Source organism: Panthera leo, chromosome B4 (genome assembly GCF_018350215.1).
Source record: "Panthera leo isolate Ple1 chromosome B4, P.leo_Ple1_pat1.1, whole genome shotgun sequence".
NCBI lineage: Eukaryota > Metazoa > Chordata > Mammalia > Carnivora > Felidae > Panthera > Panthera leo.
Window position 1 is genome coordinate 60,688,625 of NC_056685.1, and position 17,582 is coordinate 60,706,206.

The 17,582-nt window shown below is 42.5% G+C and overlaps 1 protein-coding gene across 1 annotated transcript; it reads left to right on the forward strand.

Annotated features, from left to right (window-relative positions):
• Window positions 1-3: 3 nt before the first annotated feature.
• KLHL42 (kelch like family member 42) lies at window positions 4-16,788 on the forward strand. The gene is made up of 3 exons (XM_042946155.1): window positions 4-961; window positions 10,995-11,188; window positions 15,883-16,788. Exons 1-3 carry the CDS (start codon window positions 90-92, stop codon window positions 16,332-16,334), a joined length of 1,518 nt encoding a protein of 505 aa, XP_042802089.1. The 5' UTR covers window positions 4-89; the 3' UTR covers window positions 16,335-16,788.
• The last annotated feature ends 794 nt before the right edge of the window (window positions 16,789-17,582 follow it).

Consider the following 17,582-nt stretch of genomic DNA (forward strand, 5'->3'; position numbering starts at 1 on the left):
GCCCAACCCGGAACCCGGAGAGCGCGTGGGGGCGGGGAGGCGAGCGTGCAGAGCTGGCGGGCACCCCCGCGGCCCCCGGGCCCCCAGCCATGTCGGCCGAGGAGATGGTGCAGATCCGCCTGGAGGACCGCTGCTACCCGGTGAGCAAGAGGAAGCTCATCGAGCAGAGCGACTACTTCCGCGCCCTCTACCGCTCCGGCATGCGCGAGGCCCTGAGCCAGGAGGCCGGCGGCCCCGAGGTGCAGCAGCTGCGCGGCCTCAGCGCCCCGGGCCTGCGCCTGGTGCTGGACTTCATCAACGCCGGCGGGGCCCGCGAAGGCTGGCTCCTGGGCCCGCGGGCGGAGAAGGGCGGTGGGGTGGAAGAGGAAGAGGAGATGGACGAGGTGAGCCTGCTGGCGGAGCTGGTGGAAGCGGCCTCCTTCCTTCAGGTCACGTCTCTGCTGCAGCTGCTGCTGTCCCAGGTGCGGCTCACCAACTGCCTGGAGCTGTACCGCCTGGCGCAGGTGTACGGGCTGCCCGACCTGCAGGAGGCCTGCCTGCGTTTCATGGTCGTCCACTTCCACGAGGTCCTTTGCAAGCCCCAGTTCCACCTTCTGGGGGCTCCCCCTCAAGCCCCCGGCGATGTCAGCCTGAAGCAGAGGCTGAGAGAGGCCCGGATGACGGGGACTCCTGTCCTCGTGGCCCTGGGGGATTTCTTGGGAGGACCCCTGGCTCCTCACCCCTACCAAGGGGAGCCCCCATCCATGCTGAGGTATGAGGAGATGACTGAACGTTGGTTCCCGCTGGCCAACAACCTTCCTCCCGACCTGGTGAATGTCAGGGGTTACGGGTCCGCCATCCTGGACAACTACCTCTTCATAGTGGGCGGGTACAGGATCACTAGCCAGGAGATCTCGGCTGCGCACTCCTACAACCCCAGCACCAACGAGTGGCTCCAGGTGGCCTCCATGAACCAGAAGAGGTAAGCACCCGGCAGTGCGGCTTCTTTCCCATCCATTCACTTGCTCGTTAGCTCGTTCCCCTAATGTTTACTGGGCAGTCACAGGAGCTTGCGCCGAGGTGGGAATGACATCTTCAGGAGTGTTGCTGGCCTTGACTCTGGCAAAGCGCCCAAAGAACTGAGGACTTGCAAGGAAGAAGTGCCCCCCCCCCCGCGCCCCGCCCCCGAGGTCAACTAGCTGAGTTGTTTCCTTGCAGGTATTGCACTTTTAGGCAAACTGCTTTTTTTTTTTTTTTTTTTTTGCCTCTTTCCCAGTGGAAAAAAGGAATCTGTGGTTTCCTAGAAGGATACTTTCAAAGAAAACTTTCTTTAATTTGCTTTCATTTTTACCTTTTTAAATTTTTTATTTTTTTTATTTTTTAGGCTCTAATCCTGATTACAGTGACACACTGGGCAGTAACCTGTAACACAGTCTTTGGAAGAGTTTGTTGTTGTCACTGACTTTGAAGCTTCCTACATTGGGGCACCAATCTGTGCTCAGGAGATAAACATTAGAATTGTACATATGATTTATTGTTTTAAGTGCCTCTTATTTTTTATCCTCTCTTTTGCATCTTCCTTCTTTCCCAGACAGATTCATCATTGACCGAAAACTTGAGCCTGGCAATGGTCACCTGCAGAATTAGAACATTTCCGTCCACCTGGCCTTCTCCCTTCCCATCCTGCAAATCCCTCCCAGCACGCACTTGGGTGACTTGGAGATAGGAAAAGGAGGAAGGGAGAGGAGCAAGAGGAGGGAATGGAGCTAGGAAACGAACAGGAAAAGAAAAGAGCAGGGCGGATGGAGCAGAGGTGGTAGGAAGGAAAGGTGGTAGGATCCAAGACAGCCACAGCCATTCACAAGTTGGGAGAAGAATCAGTGTGACCCACGAAAGGACCCTCTCCTCTGGTCCACTTGTACCCATCTCAACCCCTACATGGGCCCTACTCTAAAGTGTGGAACCAGGAATTGGGGGACTCACCACCTGGCAAAGAAAGTTGTAACCGTTACACATACTGACCTTAAGGGTACACCAGGCCAGGAGGATCAGTGACTTTATTTCTACAATAACATAAAATTCATCTTGGAAAGTGTTCTGTTTTTCTGATGATAAAATAATATATAGTTATTCTAGAAAAGTGGAAAAATGGAAAAGAATCAAGAAACAGAAAGACCGTTATTCCTATTCTCTCCTTCACAGAGGCAATAACCTTTTACAGGTTGGCATGTTTTCTTCCAACCCCTTTTTAGTGCATTATTTATACCATATTTAAAATTTGATATCAGATGGGTTATTTTGAAGCATATTATAATTAAAGCAACAAAGAAACATTCAGTGTTGTGGATATTACTCAGATTAGGGGTGGAAGGCCCAGCGGACTGGCCATCACCACTATACACACTGTCTCCAGTTGTATCAACTGAGGTGATCAGCATCCTCACTGCCCCCACCCAGCTCCAGCTGTAACTATAACACAACACCTCACAGAATTCTTTCTTTACAAGTCCTTGGTAGTCTTTTTCTTTATAGGAATATCCATCCTCTGAGGGGAAAAAAAGGTATTCAAGCAATGCACGAATATGTGCTTAGAAAAATTGCAAATGACGTGAAAAACCAGAGTAAAAAATGGTATCTATTGACATACCTTTATATATTATGCATTTATAAATATATTTATGTTACATTTATATATATGTATATTTATATATATATATATATATACACACACACACATACACATTAAGAACATTGATGATTGTTAACAGGGAAAAATGTGGACGCATGTGCATGTACCTGGAGGGGTGTGTATGCATCTTATACATACTGTTACACTACAGTTGATTAGGCTGTGCTGATTATTATGGCCACTAATATTTCCATTTTGAGAGTTTTTTCTATATCAACAAATGTAGAGCCATCTCTTGTTAATGGCTGTGTAATATTCCAGCCCGTAGATGTACCATAATGTAATCAGCCCTTCCCTTATTTCACGAGCATTTAAGTTGCTTCCTTTTAAAAAAGATTATTCTATTTATTTATTTGTTTATTTTCAAAGTGAGCTGCATGCCCAACTTGGGGCTTGAACTCATGACCCTGAGATTAAGAGTCCACATGTTCTACCAACTGAGCCAACCAGGTGCTCCATTTAAGTTGCTTCTATTTGCCATTATAAACAATGCTATATTGAGCATTTTGGCATATGTGTGCCTGTCTTAGCTGGCATATATCAGTCAGTCCTATATGGCAAATTCCTGAAATTCCTGGATAGGTGGGCCAAAGTGCATGTATGTTTTCAATTTTGGTAGTTCCTGCCAAAGTGCCCATCAGAAAATTCATATTTCCTCTCCTTGAAACAGTGTTTGAGCTTGCCAGTTCCTATTCTCTTGCCAAGACAAGATATTATCATCATTTTTTATTCCAATCCAATGGGCAAAAACACTGGTGTGAATGTTTCTGCTTGGAAGAGAGATTTTTCCTTTCATATATTTATTGGCCTTGTGTATATATTTTTTAAATGGTTTTTGCCAATTAAAAAGAAAATTGGTTTATCTTTTTCATATTCATTTCAGAAGTTCTGTTTATGTATGTATGTAGAATTAATCTCTTGTCTCTTAGATAATGAAGCACATGTTTTCCCCTGTCTTTAATTTATTGTAAGGCCCCAAAAATGAAATCTTCCAAGTGACGGGGCAGGTGAAGTCAGTGACTAGAGGGGTGGGTTGGGATTACAAGGGACCAGAGAGTTACCACCCCACCACGAGGACTCCGCCTCTCAGCCACAGCTCGTTGCTGCCACCTAGAAGTAAGGAACGGTGTTGCCAGATGGGCAGACACCCCGATTTTCAAGTGTTGGCTACTTCTTTGAAAAAACAAACATCAACAATAACAAAAACCTTGCAGGCCAGACCAACACTGGCCTTGTGAGCCTCTAGTTTTGGACTTCAGGTTTATTTCATATATATATATATATATATATATATATATATATATATATATATATATATAAAGTTTATTTTATATTTGTATGTATTTATTTTTGTTTATATGTATATAAAGTTTGTTTATTTTAAGAGAGAGAGCGAGTGGGGGAGGGACAGAGAGAGAGAGGAAGAAAGGAAGAATCCCAAGCAGGCTGGGCACTGTCAGCACAGAGCTCGATGTGGGGCTTGAACCCATGAACCATAAGATCATGGCCTGAGCCGGAATCAAGAGTTGGCTGCTTAACAGGCTGAGCCATCCATGTGCCCCCATAGTATATTCTTACATGAAGACATTTTAAATTTTTTTGTAGCCAAATTTGTCAAATATATCCTATTAGCCTTTAATCTTGCATTGGAAAGCCTTCTACAAGCTAAGAATATGCAAATACTCATTGTCTTGTAATATATCTTTTATAGTTTTGTCTTTTTACATTTATATCTGAATGTGTTTGGGTCTTAATTTCATATAATAAGGTATAATGTAAGGCTATAACATGTTTTTTAAATGTCCCTCAAACTGACTGATTTACACAGCCAGTTACCAGATGCTAATTTCCTGTTTCCATATTGACTGATTGGCCATTCCCTTTTAAATAGCACATGTTTGTTTGTTTGTTTATTTTATTTTTATTTAAAAAAAAAAATTTTTTTTTAACGTTTATTTATTTTTGAGATAGAGAGAGACAGAGCGTGAACAGGGGAGGGGCAGAGAGAGAGGGAGACAGAATCGGAAGCAGGCTCCAGGCTCTGAGCGGTCAGCACAGAGCCCGACGCGGGGCTCGAACTCACGCACCGTGAGATCATGACCTGAGCCGAAGTCGGACACTTAACCGACCAAGCCACCCAGGCGCCCCCTTTTATTTATTTATTTTTTTAAATTTTGTTTATTTTATTTTTAGAGAGAGAGTGTGTGTGTGTGCAAGCAAGAGAGAGGGGCAGAGAGAGAGAGAGAAAGAGAGAGAAAGAAAGAATCTTAAGCAGGCTCTACACTCAGTGCGGAGCCCAACCCAGGGCTCAATCCCAGAACCCTGGGATCGTGACCTGAGCTGAAATCAAGTCCGACCATCAACTGACTGAGTCACCCTGGTGCCCCAATAACACACTTAAAAAAAAATAATGTTTATTTATTTTTGAGAGAGTGAGAGAGAGGCAGAGAGGAGGGGTAGAGAGAGAGGGAGACACAGAATATGAAACAGGCTCCAGGCTCTGAGCTGCCAGCACAGAGCCTGACGTGGGGCTTGAACTCATGAACCATGAGATCGTCACCTGAGCAGAAGTCAGATGCTTAACTGAGTGAGTCACCCAGGTGCCTCTTCACACTTTTAAATTATTGTAGCTTGGTAAACTATTTTATTGTCTCATCGAACTGAGACCCATTTGTTCTGTTTTGTTTTATTTTAATTCTCTTAGCTATTCTTTGTACATTTTCTTCTTCAAATAAGCTTTAATTTTTTTTAACGTTTTATTTTATTTTTTGAGAGACAGAGATAGACAGAGCGTTAGCAGGGGAGGGGCAGAGAGAGAGGGAGACGCAGCATCTGAAGCAGGCTCCGGCTCTTAGCTGTCAGCACAGAGCCTGACGTGGGGTTTAAACCCATGAACGTGAGTTCGTGACCTGAGCTGAAGTCAGACGCTCAACCGACTGAGCCACCCAGGTGCCCCTCCTTCGGATAAACTTTAGAATCAGTTTGTCAAGTCCTGTTAGAATTTTGTTTGGGATTACCTTGTGTTTATCAAGTTGGAGGAGGATTCAGTTTCAAAATACTCTGCAGCTAGAAAAATGGTTCATTTTTCCATGCATTTGTTTAGGTCTTTTGGTCCTTCAGGAAAGGTTTCTTTTATTAGCTTTGTATCGTCTGTATATTTTTTCTATTACAGTTATTCTCCGGTATTTTCTAGTTTCTGGTTTTTTTCTACACAGATATTTTTTTCCCGCCGAATTTTTTTATTGGATGCCATATTGGAATTTGTAACCTTCTTTATCTCTCTCATACTTTGGCTCAGACCTGACATAAACTCAAGTGGAAAACCCTTCCTGAACTCTCAGTTGGTCTAAATATTCAAAGTATGCTTCTCTCGAATACTCTCCACCTAATGAAATTTTCTGGTTATGCTTGTTTCTCTCCCTTCCAATCAGGGCCAGTTCAATGTTTATGTATAGTCCTACTGCTAACATGGTGTCCAATATATAATAGATGCTTAAAATGCACAGTTGTTTTGAACTATGGAATATGTTATATTATTAAAATAAAAGTGAATGTATGATTTTATTTTTTAAATGTAACATTATATAGTATTTTTATCTTGTAGCAGTCATTATAGTTATTTAGCATAGCTGAAAAATAATAAGTAACATTTAATTGAACATTTACTCTGTACTAGGAAATGTTCTTACTGCTTTGCACATATTATCTCACTTATTTTTCACAAAGGCTGTATTAGGCAGGTTCCCATTTTACAGAGTCAGAAACTGAGGCATAGAAAGTTAAGTAAATTGCTAAGGTGTGTAATGAGTAACCAAATGTAAATATCCATTGGATAGATATAGCCATTTAGAGTATCTACAATTTGGCTTATGGACTGGCAGTGACCATTTTAATGCAGATTTAAAATTTTTCTTTTTAAAAATTATTTTTATCCAAGAAGTGGGGCACAGATACTTTATGGTACTGTGCTGTTTTTCAAAAGTTCGTTAGCTTTATGTCTTCATTTTTCTAGTCACTGTTGGATGAACAGCAAAGATGACATGGCTCCTGTCCTCAAAGAGTTTCTAACTGAGTTTAGATGATGAGACAAGTAAAAACGAAATCTAGAATGGAATTGTTGCTGTGTGATGTGTCTAACACAGTTTCTGGAAACACCGGTGGAAACCTAGAACCTTGAGTGAAATATTTTGGCCTCTGTCACACAGCACTTCACATCTATCTTGATTCACTGCCTTTGTGATGTATCTGTACAGTTTTACTTTGACAAAGGGGTCAAATGCTGAACAGCCCACTTTCCCCAGGGACTAAACAGTGTGGTAGTCTCAGAATCTTAAATGGTAAAGGACAGGCAGGAACCCTAGCACTGAGAGATTCTGTAAGCCCTTTGCACTCTGGAGAAAGTGGTGCTATATGACCAGTAGTGGACCACCTCCTCCCCCCACCCCCACCAAAAAAGGAAGGGAGGAAGGAAGGAAGAGATGGAAGGAAGGAAGGGATGGAAGAAGGAAGGAAGGAAGGAAGGAAGGGAGGGAGGGAGGGAAGGAAAGAAGGAAGGAAGGGAGGGATGGAAGGGAGGACAGGAGGGATGTTAATGTTGTGCCCACACACTTGAAAATGGCAATAGGAGTACATAGCAGTCTTTGAGAGGATGCTTTGAAGTCCAGGTATGCAACATTGCCCAGTGGTCCAAACATGGATTTGATCTCAGGAGTTGTCAGGACATAACTTCTAATGTAAAAGCTTGTGTGCCCCCAAATTTCTCACCTTCCCTCCTCACTTTAATTGGTGATAACTTGCAGGAACTGGCCACTGTTGCAGTCATCAGTTCATTAATTTCTCTATTTCTAACATTGTGTCTAGTCTCTTCAATTGCCTGCACTTTTATTCTGAAATTGGAGTTCTGCATGTGAGTACAGAAAGGCTGGGAGAGAGTGAAGTCTCCTGGCCGAGGTGGAATTACAGTTGTCAGCTTTGGCTGTCCCGTTTTTCTCTGAGCCATAGTTTAGTATTTGGGGGACATTTCTAGAGTCATGGAAACCTGGAGAGATTTTGTGCTCTATGGTTAACATAGCAGTGGAGCCCCAGAATAGTGTGAAGGAAAGAAAACTATGTGTCTATTCATTTCTCCCTGCCCCCCCCCCCCCCCCCCCCCCCCGATTTTGGCCAATATTTAAAGTTGCTTTGTGTGCTGGTGCTGGAGTTTCTCAGACAGGGTAGTAGGTAGCAACTGCGACCACTTCTGTTCCTAACCTTTGCTCTCTCCCCTTCCTGGTCCCCAGAGGAGGTTAATCTGTAGGGAAGTAGCAGAAGGGGGAAGAGGACACACAAGGACCCAAGTGCTCTGCAGACTGTACAGTCCTCTTCTGAGTGGTTGAGAAAAGATGGGAGAAAGGTTCTTGCCGTTTTACTCTAATGTTCACTCTAATGGCAACAAACTTTTCTATGTAGCAAACCATGACAATGGTTTACATTTCTTGAGCTCTTACTCTGGGCTGCATGTTATAGTCGGTTTTAGATGTCACTTTCTGTTTCATGCTCACAGCATCTCTTATTATTGGCTCCATTTCCCCAAAGGGGAAACTGAGGCTCAGTGAGTTGAATTAGCTTGCACAGTTTCATGGCCAGGACTCTAAGCCACCCAGATGTCTGTGTCACCTGCCTCCCTACAGTTGTATATAGCTACTGTTAATCTGTGCACCCGTGTTCAGGGTGCTTCATATCACTTCGTCCTTAAGGATTTAATGAGCTCTTTATTTCCTTGAAGTCAAGTAGAAATTAAATCAGCATCTAAATTTTTTTCACTTTCATTTCTATTCACTGTAAGTCAGTCAAGTACATAGCTACAATACATCGTTATTTGGTTTAAAAATTCTTCTTTTTACCCCTTGCATGTAGTATGTCAGGGATCAATATTAAGAAAATACTGTAGCGATAATATATATATATTTTTTAAATTGATAGCTTGGATTCATACTTTTACCATTCAGGAGGTGAAGAGTGGAAGAGTTATGTTCAGAAACTTGCAAACGAAGTGCTACATGGTGAGAATTTATGGATGAGAAAGCACTTTGTACATAATTCCAGAGTACATGATGGGGAGTGACTGTTGCAGTTAACAAATGAGAAGCAGACCTTTTTGGAGTTAAGAAACAGACTGTGACAAGCAGAAAAGCATTTCCTCTTCTGACTTTCTGCAAGTGTTCCCCTTTCCAACTCTTACTGTGTGTGATGATGTGCTTTTCTCCACTTCACAGATGGGGAAAGTGAGGTTCAGATGACCTGAGATTCAGTGACTTGTCCAAGGTCACATAGCTGTTGAGTAATGGAGCTGAGATATCCCTGTATAAGCCTGGGCTCATAATGCTCGGCAGTGTCTCTTCATTAAGTGGCCTGTTTTGGGGTGGCAATTTCATCTTAAACCCAGTCTTGGAAAGTTTCTTCTCTTCAAGTGTATTTGAGCATGCTGGGGTCTGGAGAGATGAAACTGTTTACTTTTAACTGCCTATTCACTCAACCCTTACATGTTTGCTTAGGACAAATGATTATGCTGGATGAATATTAAAAACGGTTTTGATCTTACAAAATTTACTATCTGTGTACCTTTGGTGAGCAAAAACAAATTTTGGGCTGGTAAAATTTAGTGCTTATTTATAAGCTCTATTTCCTTTGGTTCCCCAAATTTGCACACATAGAGAGGGCATAATGGTCAGATTTTAAGGACCATTGGCAGCAGGAAAAGTAAGCAACATGAACCAGAGACCCCCCAGTAACTGCCACCCCAGCAAAGTCTATTGGCATGAAATCCTGAATGGCTGGCTGGATTTAATGGGCAATATGAGGTTCTTGTTGAAGGGTCCTCTGTTCACTCTCTGATTTGAAAAACAAAACAAAACCCAAACTCACTTACATGTACACATTATAGGCACCTTTGAAAACACCATAGTGTAGGTGGCCCGTTCTAGCATGTTCTATGTCATAGTGCATCAGTGTTTATTAAACACCTGTTCAGGGATTGGGCATGGACTTCTTGTTCACTGTTTCTTCTTCATCTACCCTCTTACATGTGTTTTTCACTATTTGTGGCCTCTACCCTGGTTCGTTCTTAGGACATTGTTACTTTTGAAGATATTGTTGTGTTGACAATAGATGTGACCTTTAAATTTACCTGGTCTACTTTTTTTATTTCAAACACTAGAAAACTGAGAGATTATAATGACAGCATCTTATATCTGTGTAGTACTTGCTGATAAACTGTTTACTGTAATACCCTGTGTAATGTGTAATACCCTGTTTGTGTAATACCCATCCTGTGATGGGTATTATCCCCATACTGGAGATGAGGAAGTGGGGTGTTTGGGCCAGGGTCTCCGGATTTGTGCTTTAGGTCGTTTGGTTCCATCGTGCTCTGCTAAACTTGAGACTGGTGTATACGTCATGTAGACTGACCCAAGCGTTTATCCTGTCTGGCCTTCAAGGAGTCCATTAATCTCTGTGTGCCAAATTGAAACAAATTAGTTTTTTCAACACAAAAGACATGAGACTTATCTAGCATCTGAAACCGATGAGCAGTGCTAAATTGTATTACTGATAATGGGGTTTAACACCAGGGTATTCTCTTTTTAAAGTGTTTTCTATTATGATAGGTGAACATTTATTGATTTAAGTATTTGTTGAGTTAACATGTGTAAATACTCTTAAGAGTGCTGGATCAAAACTCGTTTAATTAATTCAGTGCTTATGTACCCCTACGTTATTTGTTGTGAAGCAATATATAGGATGCCCTCATATGGGGGGGGGGCGAGGCAAGTGATCTGTCTGGGTACACTTGTGGTAGAGGGGTCCACCCTTTAGTGGGCACCCTTAGCATATGCCTGGCTGTGTAGGAGGGGCTAGCATGTACCTAAGAGAGATTGTACCCCTAGGTAGGAAGAATGGGAAACATTCTGAGTCAAGAGACAAGGGAGTGAGGTGGTTATGCATCTCTCCATCAGTACTTGCTCCCGCTGCTAAAAGAAGTATTAAGTTTACTGTATACAGAATATCTTTGCTTCTTGGCATAAGGCTAAGCAAGAGTCTGCTATATTGAATTGCTTATCTCCAACTGCAGAAGTTTGGAAAATGCATCCTTCTTGTGAATTTTGGGGGTAGGAGTGAAATTTGAGATGTCATTTGGTCATTCCTCTGTCCCCAGGCACCCAACTTGGAGAGCTAATTTTCTTCAGATACCGAGCATATTCCACACTCTGCTTTAGCAGTTCATGCCATTGTCTTACCTCTTAATGATCAATAAGAACTGACTCTCTGGGCCTTTGTATCTATCTTTCAGGTCTAACTTCAAACTTGTGGCCGTCAATTCAAAACTCTATGCCATTGGTGGGCAGGCTGTTTCTAATGTTGAGTGTTACAATCCTGAGCAGGATGCGTGGAATTTTGTGGCACCCCTACCAAATCCTCTGGCTGAGTTCTCTGCATGTGAGTGTAAGGGAAAAATTTATGTCATTGGAGGATATACTACCAGAGGTAAGTGAAGGGGCTAAGTAAGTGGTCCTTTTCTGTGTGAGCTTCTGCAGCATGGGGAAGGGTAGGAGGGTGCCAGAGGAAAACACTCTGGCGTACACATTGTGATTTTATATGTTAAATACTGCATATTTACATATCTGGGAGGAAGAGTGTTGTGTATTACAGGGGTGGTTTGGGCAGGAGGGACCTTTGATGCCTTTGTGTGAGCACGAGAATTGAATGGGGGTAGAAGGAGCTATGAAGAGAATATGTATTTTCTTTCTGTTCTGAAAACCCAGCCTTGTGACCAGTAGTCCTGTGACTTGTCTGGGTTACTCCCATCCTTCTCCCGAATACATCTAACACAGAATTTAGAGCCAGAACATCCTTGAGGATCTTTGTTTCCACTTTCTCCCTTTTTGAGCACAAATTTGTCAGATAGTTTCCAGAAACTCAGCTCTAGGCTGTTGTTTACATATCATAAGAGGGTTTTAAGAGACACGAATGTAAGAGAATTCTTTCCTGATCCAGAGGTGAGAGGTGGTTATGCTCTTTATTAAACTGTACATGTGTGTTTTTCACTTTTTTTGCTGGGTATTTGATAGTTAAGAACTTGGAAATAAGTTTCTCCAGTAGGTTTTATACTACTGTTCTTGGTAGGAAGCTTCTCACATGCTAGAGATGGAAAAGAGCATGGTTGTGGTAAGGCAGACAAGGCAGTGGCAGGGCCACCAGGAAGAGGCGTGTCCTTTCCTTTTATCCCTCTCTCCCGCTTGTGTCAATGTTACCTCTTGGCCAAAGAAATTTATTTGTTCATTTGGTCTACCTGTAAAACACCCAGAACTTACAGAGAAGGTATAACTGCTCTTAGGACTTTTAGCTACATTGAAATAGTAGAGTTACCATTTTATCTAACATAGTGAAATAACCCGTCTTTCTTTTATGATACAACATGAGAGGACAGAGCTCTCCAGCCTTGGCTGACAGTAAGCCTGGAGAAATGATGGTGATGTGTAACTTTGTAAAGGACAGAAATCCACATGCTAATGTCGTGTAGGTGCCAAAAATTATTTTTACCACAGCCAAATGTGTTTTGTTTTAGGGATTTATGTTAGAGGGAGAAGTTAAATGTAAAGTGTTTTATGAGCATATGGTTTAGAGTGTGTGTGCACGTGCACAAAAGATTCTGAGTAACAACACATCTTAGAGTAACTCTAAACGGTTGATTTGGTGGGGGGGATGGTGAGCGGTGTTTTAGCGTCCTGTGGCCGACTTAACGAACAACTACAACTTAGTGGCCTAAGCCAATCGAAATGCATTCTCTCACATTTCTAGAAGCCTGAAGCCTGAAATCAAGGTGTGGGCGGTCATGTCCCCTCTGAAGGCACTAGGGGAGAATCCTTCCTTGCCTCTTCTAGGTTTGGTGACTCCACATGTTCCTTTGCTGGTGACTGCATCACTCCAGCCTCTGCCTCTATCTTCACATACCTTCTTTTCTGAGTGTACCCACGTCTTTTCCTCTTCTGTCTCTTGTAAAGAAAGACACACTGCTCATTGGATTTTAGGGCCCACCTGGATAATCCAGGATGATCTCATCTTGAGATCTTTAACTTAATGACACCTGCAAAGCTCCTTTTCCCAAGTAAGGTTATATTCAGAGATTCTGGGGGTTAGGAGGTAGACATATCTTTTTGGGGGTCACTGTTGAACTCACTATAGGTGCTGTTTATACATTTAAGGAGAGGCAGTGACCCAAGAGGAGTGCATGGGAAGCAGTGAGTTGGTTTTTTTTGTTTGTTTCTTGGTTTTTTTTTTAAACACCCTCAAATTTTTATCACTGTGGAGCTATTCCCAATGTCCCTCTCTAGTGACTTTCCACTGAAGATAAGATAATCGCCAGCTTTTTTGTTATAAATAATTGAAAAAAGAAAAAAGAGCGAGATCTAGCAGTCATTTCCTTTATCTTCAACACTGGTGTTCAGGGTATAGTGGTCAAAAGCCCCCAGAGAATTCCTGTGTGTGCATATGTACCTCTCTGTGTGTCTGTGTGCCTTTTCTCCTGGGAAAGTAAATACAGTTATTTACTTATGGACATTTCTAAGAATTCTGATTCTCCATAGATTTTGTGACACAGAATACACCCTGTGGGCTGATATAATGTACGCATGTCCCTTGGCTTCTCTTCTGAGCAAGAGCTGGGATGCATTGACAGGCAGCCCTATAATCCAAAGAGTACTCTGCTGGTAGATTTCCTAGTTTTTCCATGACCCTGGCTGAGCAAATGTTCTTTAGATTTGACCTGGAAAACCCTTGCTTGTGTGTTTTCTAGTTTTTCAAGCCACTACTAATGTACCTTCTTCATTTGGGCCACACACAGTGGTTCCTGTCCTGGATTCCCCAAGCCAAATACCTGTGATGGGATGGTTGGGTGATGTGGATGGATGGATGTTTGTGTAAGGGTTGAAAATGGGTTTTCTGAGATGAGAGGGCAGGACAGTTCCTTGGACTCTGAAACACCTCTCCTCTTCTGCTTGGGATCTTCCCAAGCCTCCCTAATGGTTGCCTGTATTTAAAATAAGAAATCATAATTGTCATAAAACAAAATGCAGGGCTCAAAGTTGCATTCTTGGTCTGCTGACTTAGGTAGACTTTTAAAATTAGTAAGTAATAGTTCATGATTTTTTAAAAAAATTATTTAATGTTTATTTTTGAGAGAGAGACAGTATGAGTGGGGGAGGGGCAGAGAGAGAGAGAGACAGACAGACAGACAGAATCTAAAGCAGGCTCCAGACTCCAAGCTGTCAGCACAGACCCCAATGCGGGGCTCAAACTCACACATCGCGAGATCATGACCTGAGCCACAGTTATATACCCAACTGACTGAGCCACCCAGATGCCCCTTGTAGTAGTTCATGATTAGATTAATTCTGTGTCAGGCATTGAGGAAATGAAAAGAAATTCAATAGAGAGCAATAGTAACCACTCAAGGGAAGAAGGGTGATTTGTTAAAGTTCAGAATCCCCTCTAAATATAAAAGCATAAAGATTATTCCACCAACTCAGACCACCTCATATGGTCTGAGCTCTTGTTGGGTGAGGAGAGAAAACATTTACAGAAGACCTGGGAAGACCTTCAGACCTGGGACTGAGAAATGCATGGAAACCTCACTAGAATAAGTCCTTTGTTTGCGTGGTGAGAAGCCAGGTTCACTGGTAAGGAGCACTTTTTGATAGACTGGTAACCAAACTCCCTTGGACTATCTCCTAGAATGAGTTTTATCACAACAGCTATAACAAAAACAGGGGCGCCTGGGTGGCGCAGTCGGTTAAGCGTCCGGCTTCAGCCAGGTCACGATCTTGCGGTCCGTGAGTTCGAGCCCCGCGTCAGGCTCTGGGCTGATGGCTCGGAGCCTGGAGCCTGTTTCCGATTCTGTGTCTCCCTCTCTCTCTGCCCCTCCCCCGTTCATGCTCTGTCTCTCTCTGTCCCAAAAATAAATAAAAAACGTTGAAAAAAAAAATTAAAAAAAAAAAAAAGAAATACAGGGAGGTGTTAGGATGGGTGGAAAACAGAAGGAAAGTTCCCTAAAGCTGTAACAATTCTGAAATTTCTGCTGGCGTGGAGACATGTGCACACACAGCATTTGGTCTCCTTTTAGTTCTTTCTGTGCCCTCTTATGAGCCCCCGCCCCCCTCCATTTGGTACCAGAGGCTGTGATGGAGCTCTCTCATCATTGCCAACTGTGGGTGGGTCCTTCTGTCTCAGGAGGAAGTGTCCTACCCTGTAGTTACACGTCCATTCCCAAGCGAAGTTGTCTCTTCCATGGATGGATTTTGTTGTTTGTTTAAACAACAACAAACAGAAAGTTCATTCTTTCTGATAACTCAGAGCATTTTTTTTTCTGCTGAGGCTAAAATGTTCCATTTATTCTTTCCTAGAGGAGAAGTGGGTAAAAAAGAACAATTAAAAAAAAGAACGAAACTAGATACTTTAAATTTCACAAGCATTTTTCAAAAAGAGAGTAGGTAATATTTTTCCTTAAAGTAGCCATGAATTCAAGATAATGTTAGGGCAGTCTTTCATCTGCTTTCTGATTTTATACACACAACAGCTAATCATCTCTTGTGAAGCGGGCACAGGGAGAGGGAAGGGCCTTTGGTAGTATGTCTCTGCTGTTGCAGCCAGGAAATAGAATTGCCAGGTGATTCCGTGGCTGATGGCCACAGGTGAGACTTCCGCCTGACTTGGCAATTATGTGCTATTTCATTTCGACAGCCCCTGAGGATCTTGCTTGGCTCACTTGTCTTGTGTATTAGAGTCGGTTGTCAAGAGTAGATCCTTGGGGCTCAGCCTGTCATCTGGATGTAGAAGTCAGTAATTCTGTAGATAGTTGAGAATTCCAACGCCCTGATTCTGTTTACATTGGACTGGTGGTTCTAAATGTGTAAGGGTGCCAGGTTCTAAATCTGTGTCCTGGCCCTGTTGATTTAGAGAGCCTCTCAGGGAGGGGGACATGCCTGATGAGAGGTGAGGGAGATGATTCTAAACCGATCTCCTGCCAGCCACTTCAGAAACCATCGTCCGACCTCTGCTTCTCTGAAATAGTTTTGCCTCTGTGCTGCCAAATTATTCCGGCGGGGGTAGATGTTTATTACTGCCGAGGCAGGCAGTGACGTTACTGTGGCTGTGTCATCTTGAGGCTTCTCTCTTCGTTTCAGACCGCAACATGAACATTTTGCAGTACTGCCCCTCTGCCGACATCTGGACACTCTTTGAAACGTGTGACGTCCACATTCGCAAGCAGCAGATGGTGTCTGTTGAGGAGACCATCTACATCGTGGGGGGCTGTCTGCATGAACTGGGGCCCAACCGGAGGAGCAGCCAGAGCGAGGACATGCTCACCGTGCAGTCCTACAACACGATCACGCGGCAGTGGCTCTACCTCAAGGAGAACACGTCCAAATCGGGTCTTAACTTGACTTGCGCCCTTCACAACGATGGCATCTATATCATGAGCAGAGACGTTACCCTGTCAACCAGCCTGGAGCATCGAGTTTTCCTGAAGTACAACATCTTTTCAGATAGTTGGGAAGCATTCAGGCGTTTCCCAGCCTTTGGACATAATTTGCTGGTTTCCTCTCTTTATCTGCCCAATAAAACAGAAACATGACTGAACTGACTTAGAATTTAAAAGAAACCTGGTTCAAGACAAAAAAAAAAAAAAAAAAGAAGAAAGAAAGAAAGGAAAGAAAACAACCCATAGTGTTCCATTTCAAGGGAGAACGATTTCTAAAGGGAAAACATGGGTTAAAGTTGGTCACATGTACAATAGCTGTAAATAAGCTTACTTGAACTAATTACTTGAAAACTTGTGGAGAAAAGAGACCAACTTTATTATTTTTTTAATTATTGATTGTTAAATGATGGGAACGAATCCATGATAGTATTTTCATCCAAATATGATACCCTTGGGCCAGTGACTGAAACTGCTCATCAAAAAGAAGATTCATTGTATCTGCTTTAGTGAAGGGCCAAAGTCAATAATTGACATTGAATGGTAAAGATCATTTTAAAATCTGTGTTGTTTAGGTCACTTGAAATGTCATTAATACCTTAAGTGAGAAGTTTTTGTTGCTGTTATTCATTTACTTGACAAACATTTATAGTAACACTATCCTTCACCCGTTTTCTCCCCCATTCATTCTCAACGTATACTGCCAGTGGTTTAAAATAGGGTTCTAGGTTTAGATATTTTATTTGCACACTACTTTCTAGGAAACTTACAATGATGGAACCCTACAGTGAGTCCTTGCAAGCATCCAGTCCTCCCAAACTTGCATAAAAACACTCTCAGCTATTTTTCCAAACTTTTTGCAATTATGTGTACTGAATAGAGAGGCAGACATAACCTCTTATTTCATGTATGTGGCAGATTGGGAATTTATGTGGGCAGATAAGTTGCAGTGCTAAGCATTCTGCGTTGTTTAAAAGAGAAGATATATTGTTTAAAAGGATGGAGATAAATATATATATTTTTGAAATCGAGTCTTAGAAGGGAAGGGAACACCAAATAAGAAAAAAGTTTGCCTTTAAGAGTTGCTCGTAATGAATGTATTGGACTTAGTTCTTTTTTTTTAAAGATAAAACAGATGCCTTTATCATATTTAGGTGAGGCATCTTTCTAATTTAATCTTAGCCTTTTAATTCATGCTTTGCTTTTATGAGGTAAGGTGAGGATAGCTGTGAAACGTTTGTGCTGGAGAAGGGAAGCAGCTCTTACAGAAGTGGAGTGGCCTCTGGTGGTATTTCTGAAAGTAGGTGACATGCTCTACTTGCCTAGGTTGTTAAATCAGGTGGAACTCAGCTCAGGCAATCATTTTCAGTAAGTCAGTTGCCATGAATAAAAGCCTCTGCCAAT

What these genes read in the sequence shown, in the direction of transcription:
- KLHL42 (XM_042946155.1), top strand. Translation starts at nt 90, where the DNA reads ATGTCGGCCGAGGAGATGGTGCAGATCCGCCTGGAGGACCGCTGCTAC. An exon ending in GCCTCCATGAACCAGAAGAG is followed by an intron (nt 962 to 10,994) that starts GTAAGCACCCGG and finishes TCTATCTTTCAG; the next exon opens with GTCTAACTTCAAACTTGTGG. An exon ending in TGGAGGATATACTACCAGAG is followed by an intron (nt 11,189 to 15,882) that starts GTAAGTGAAGGG and finishes TCTTCGTTTCAG; the next exon opens with ACCGCAACATGAACATTTTG.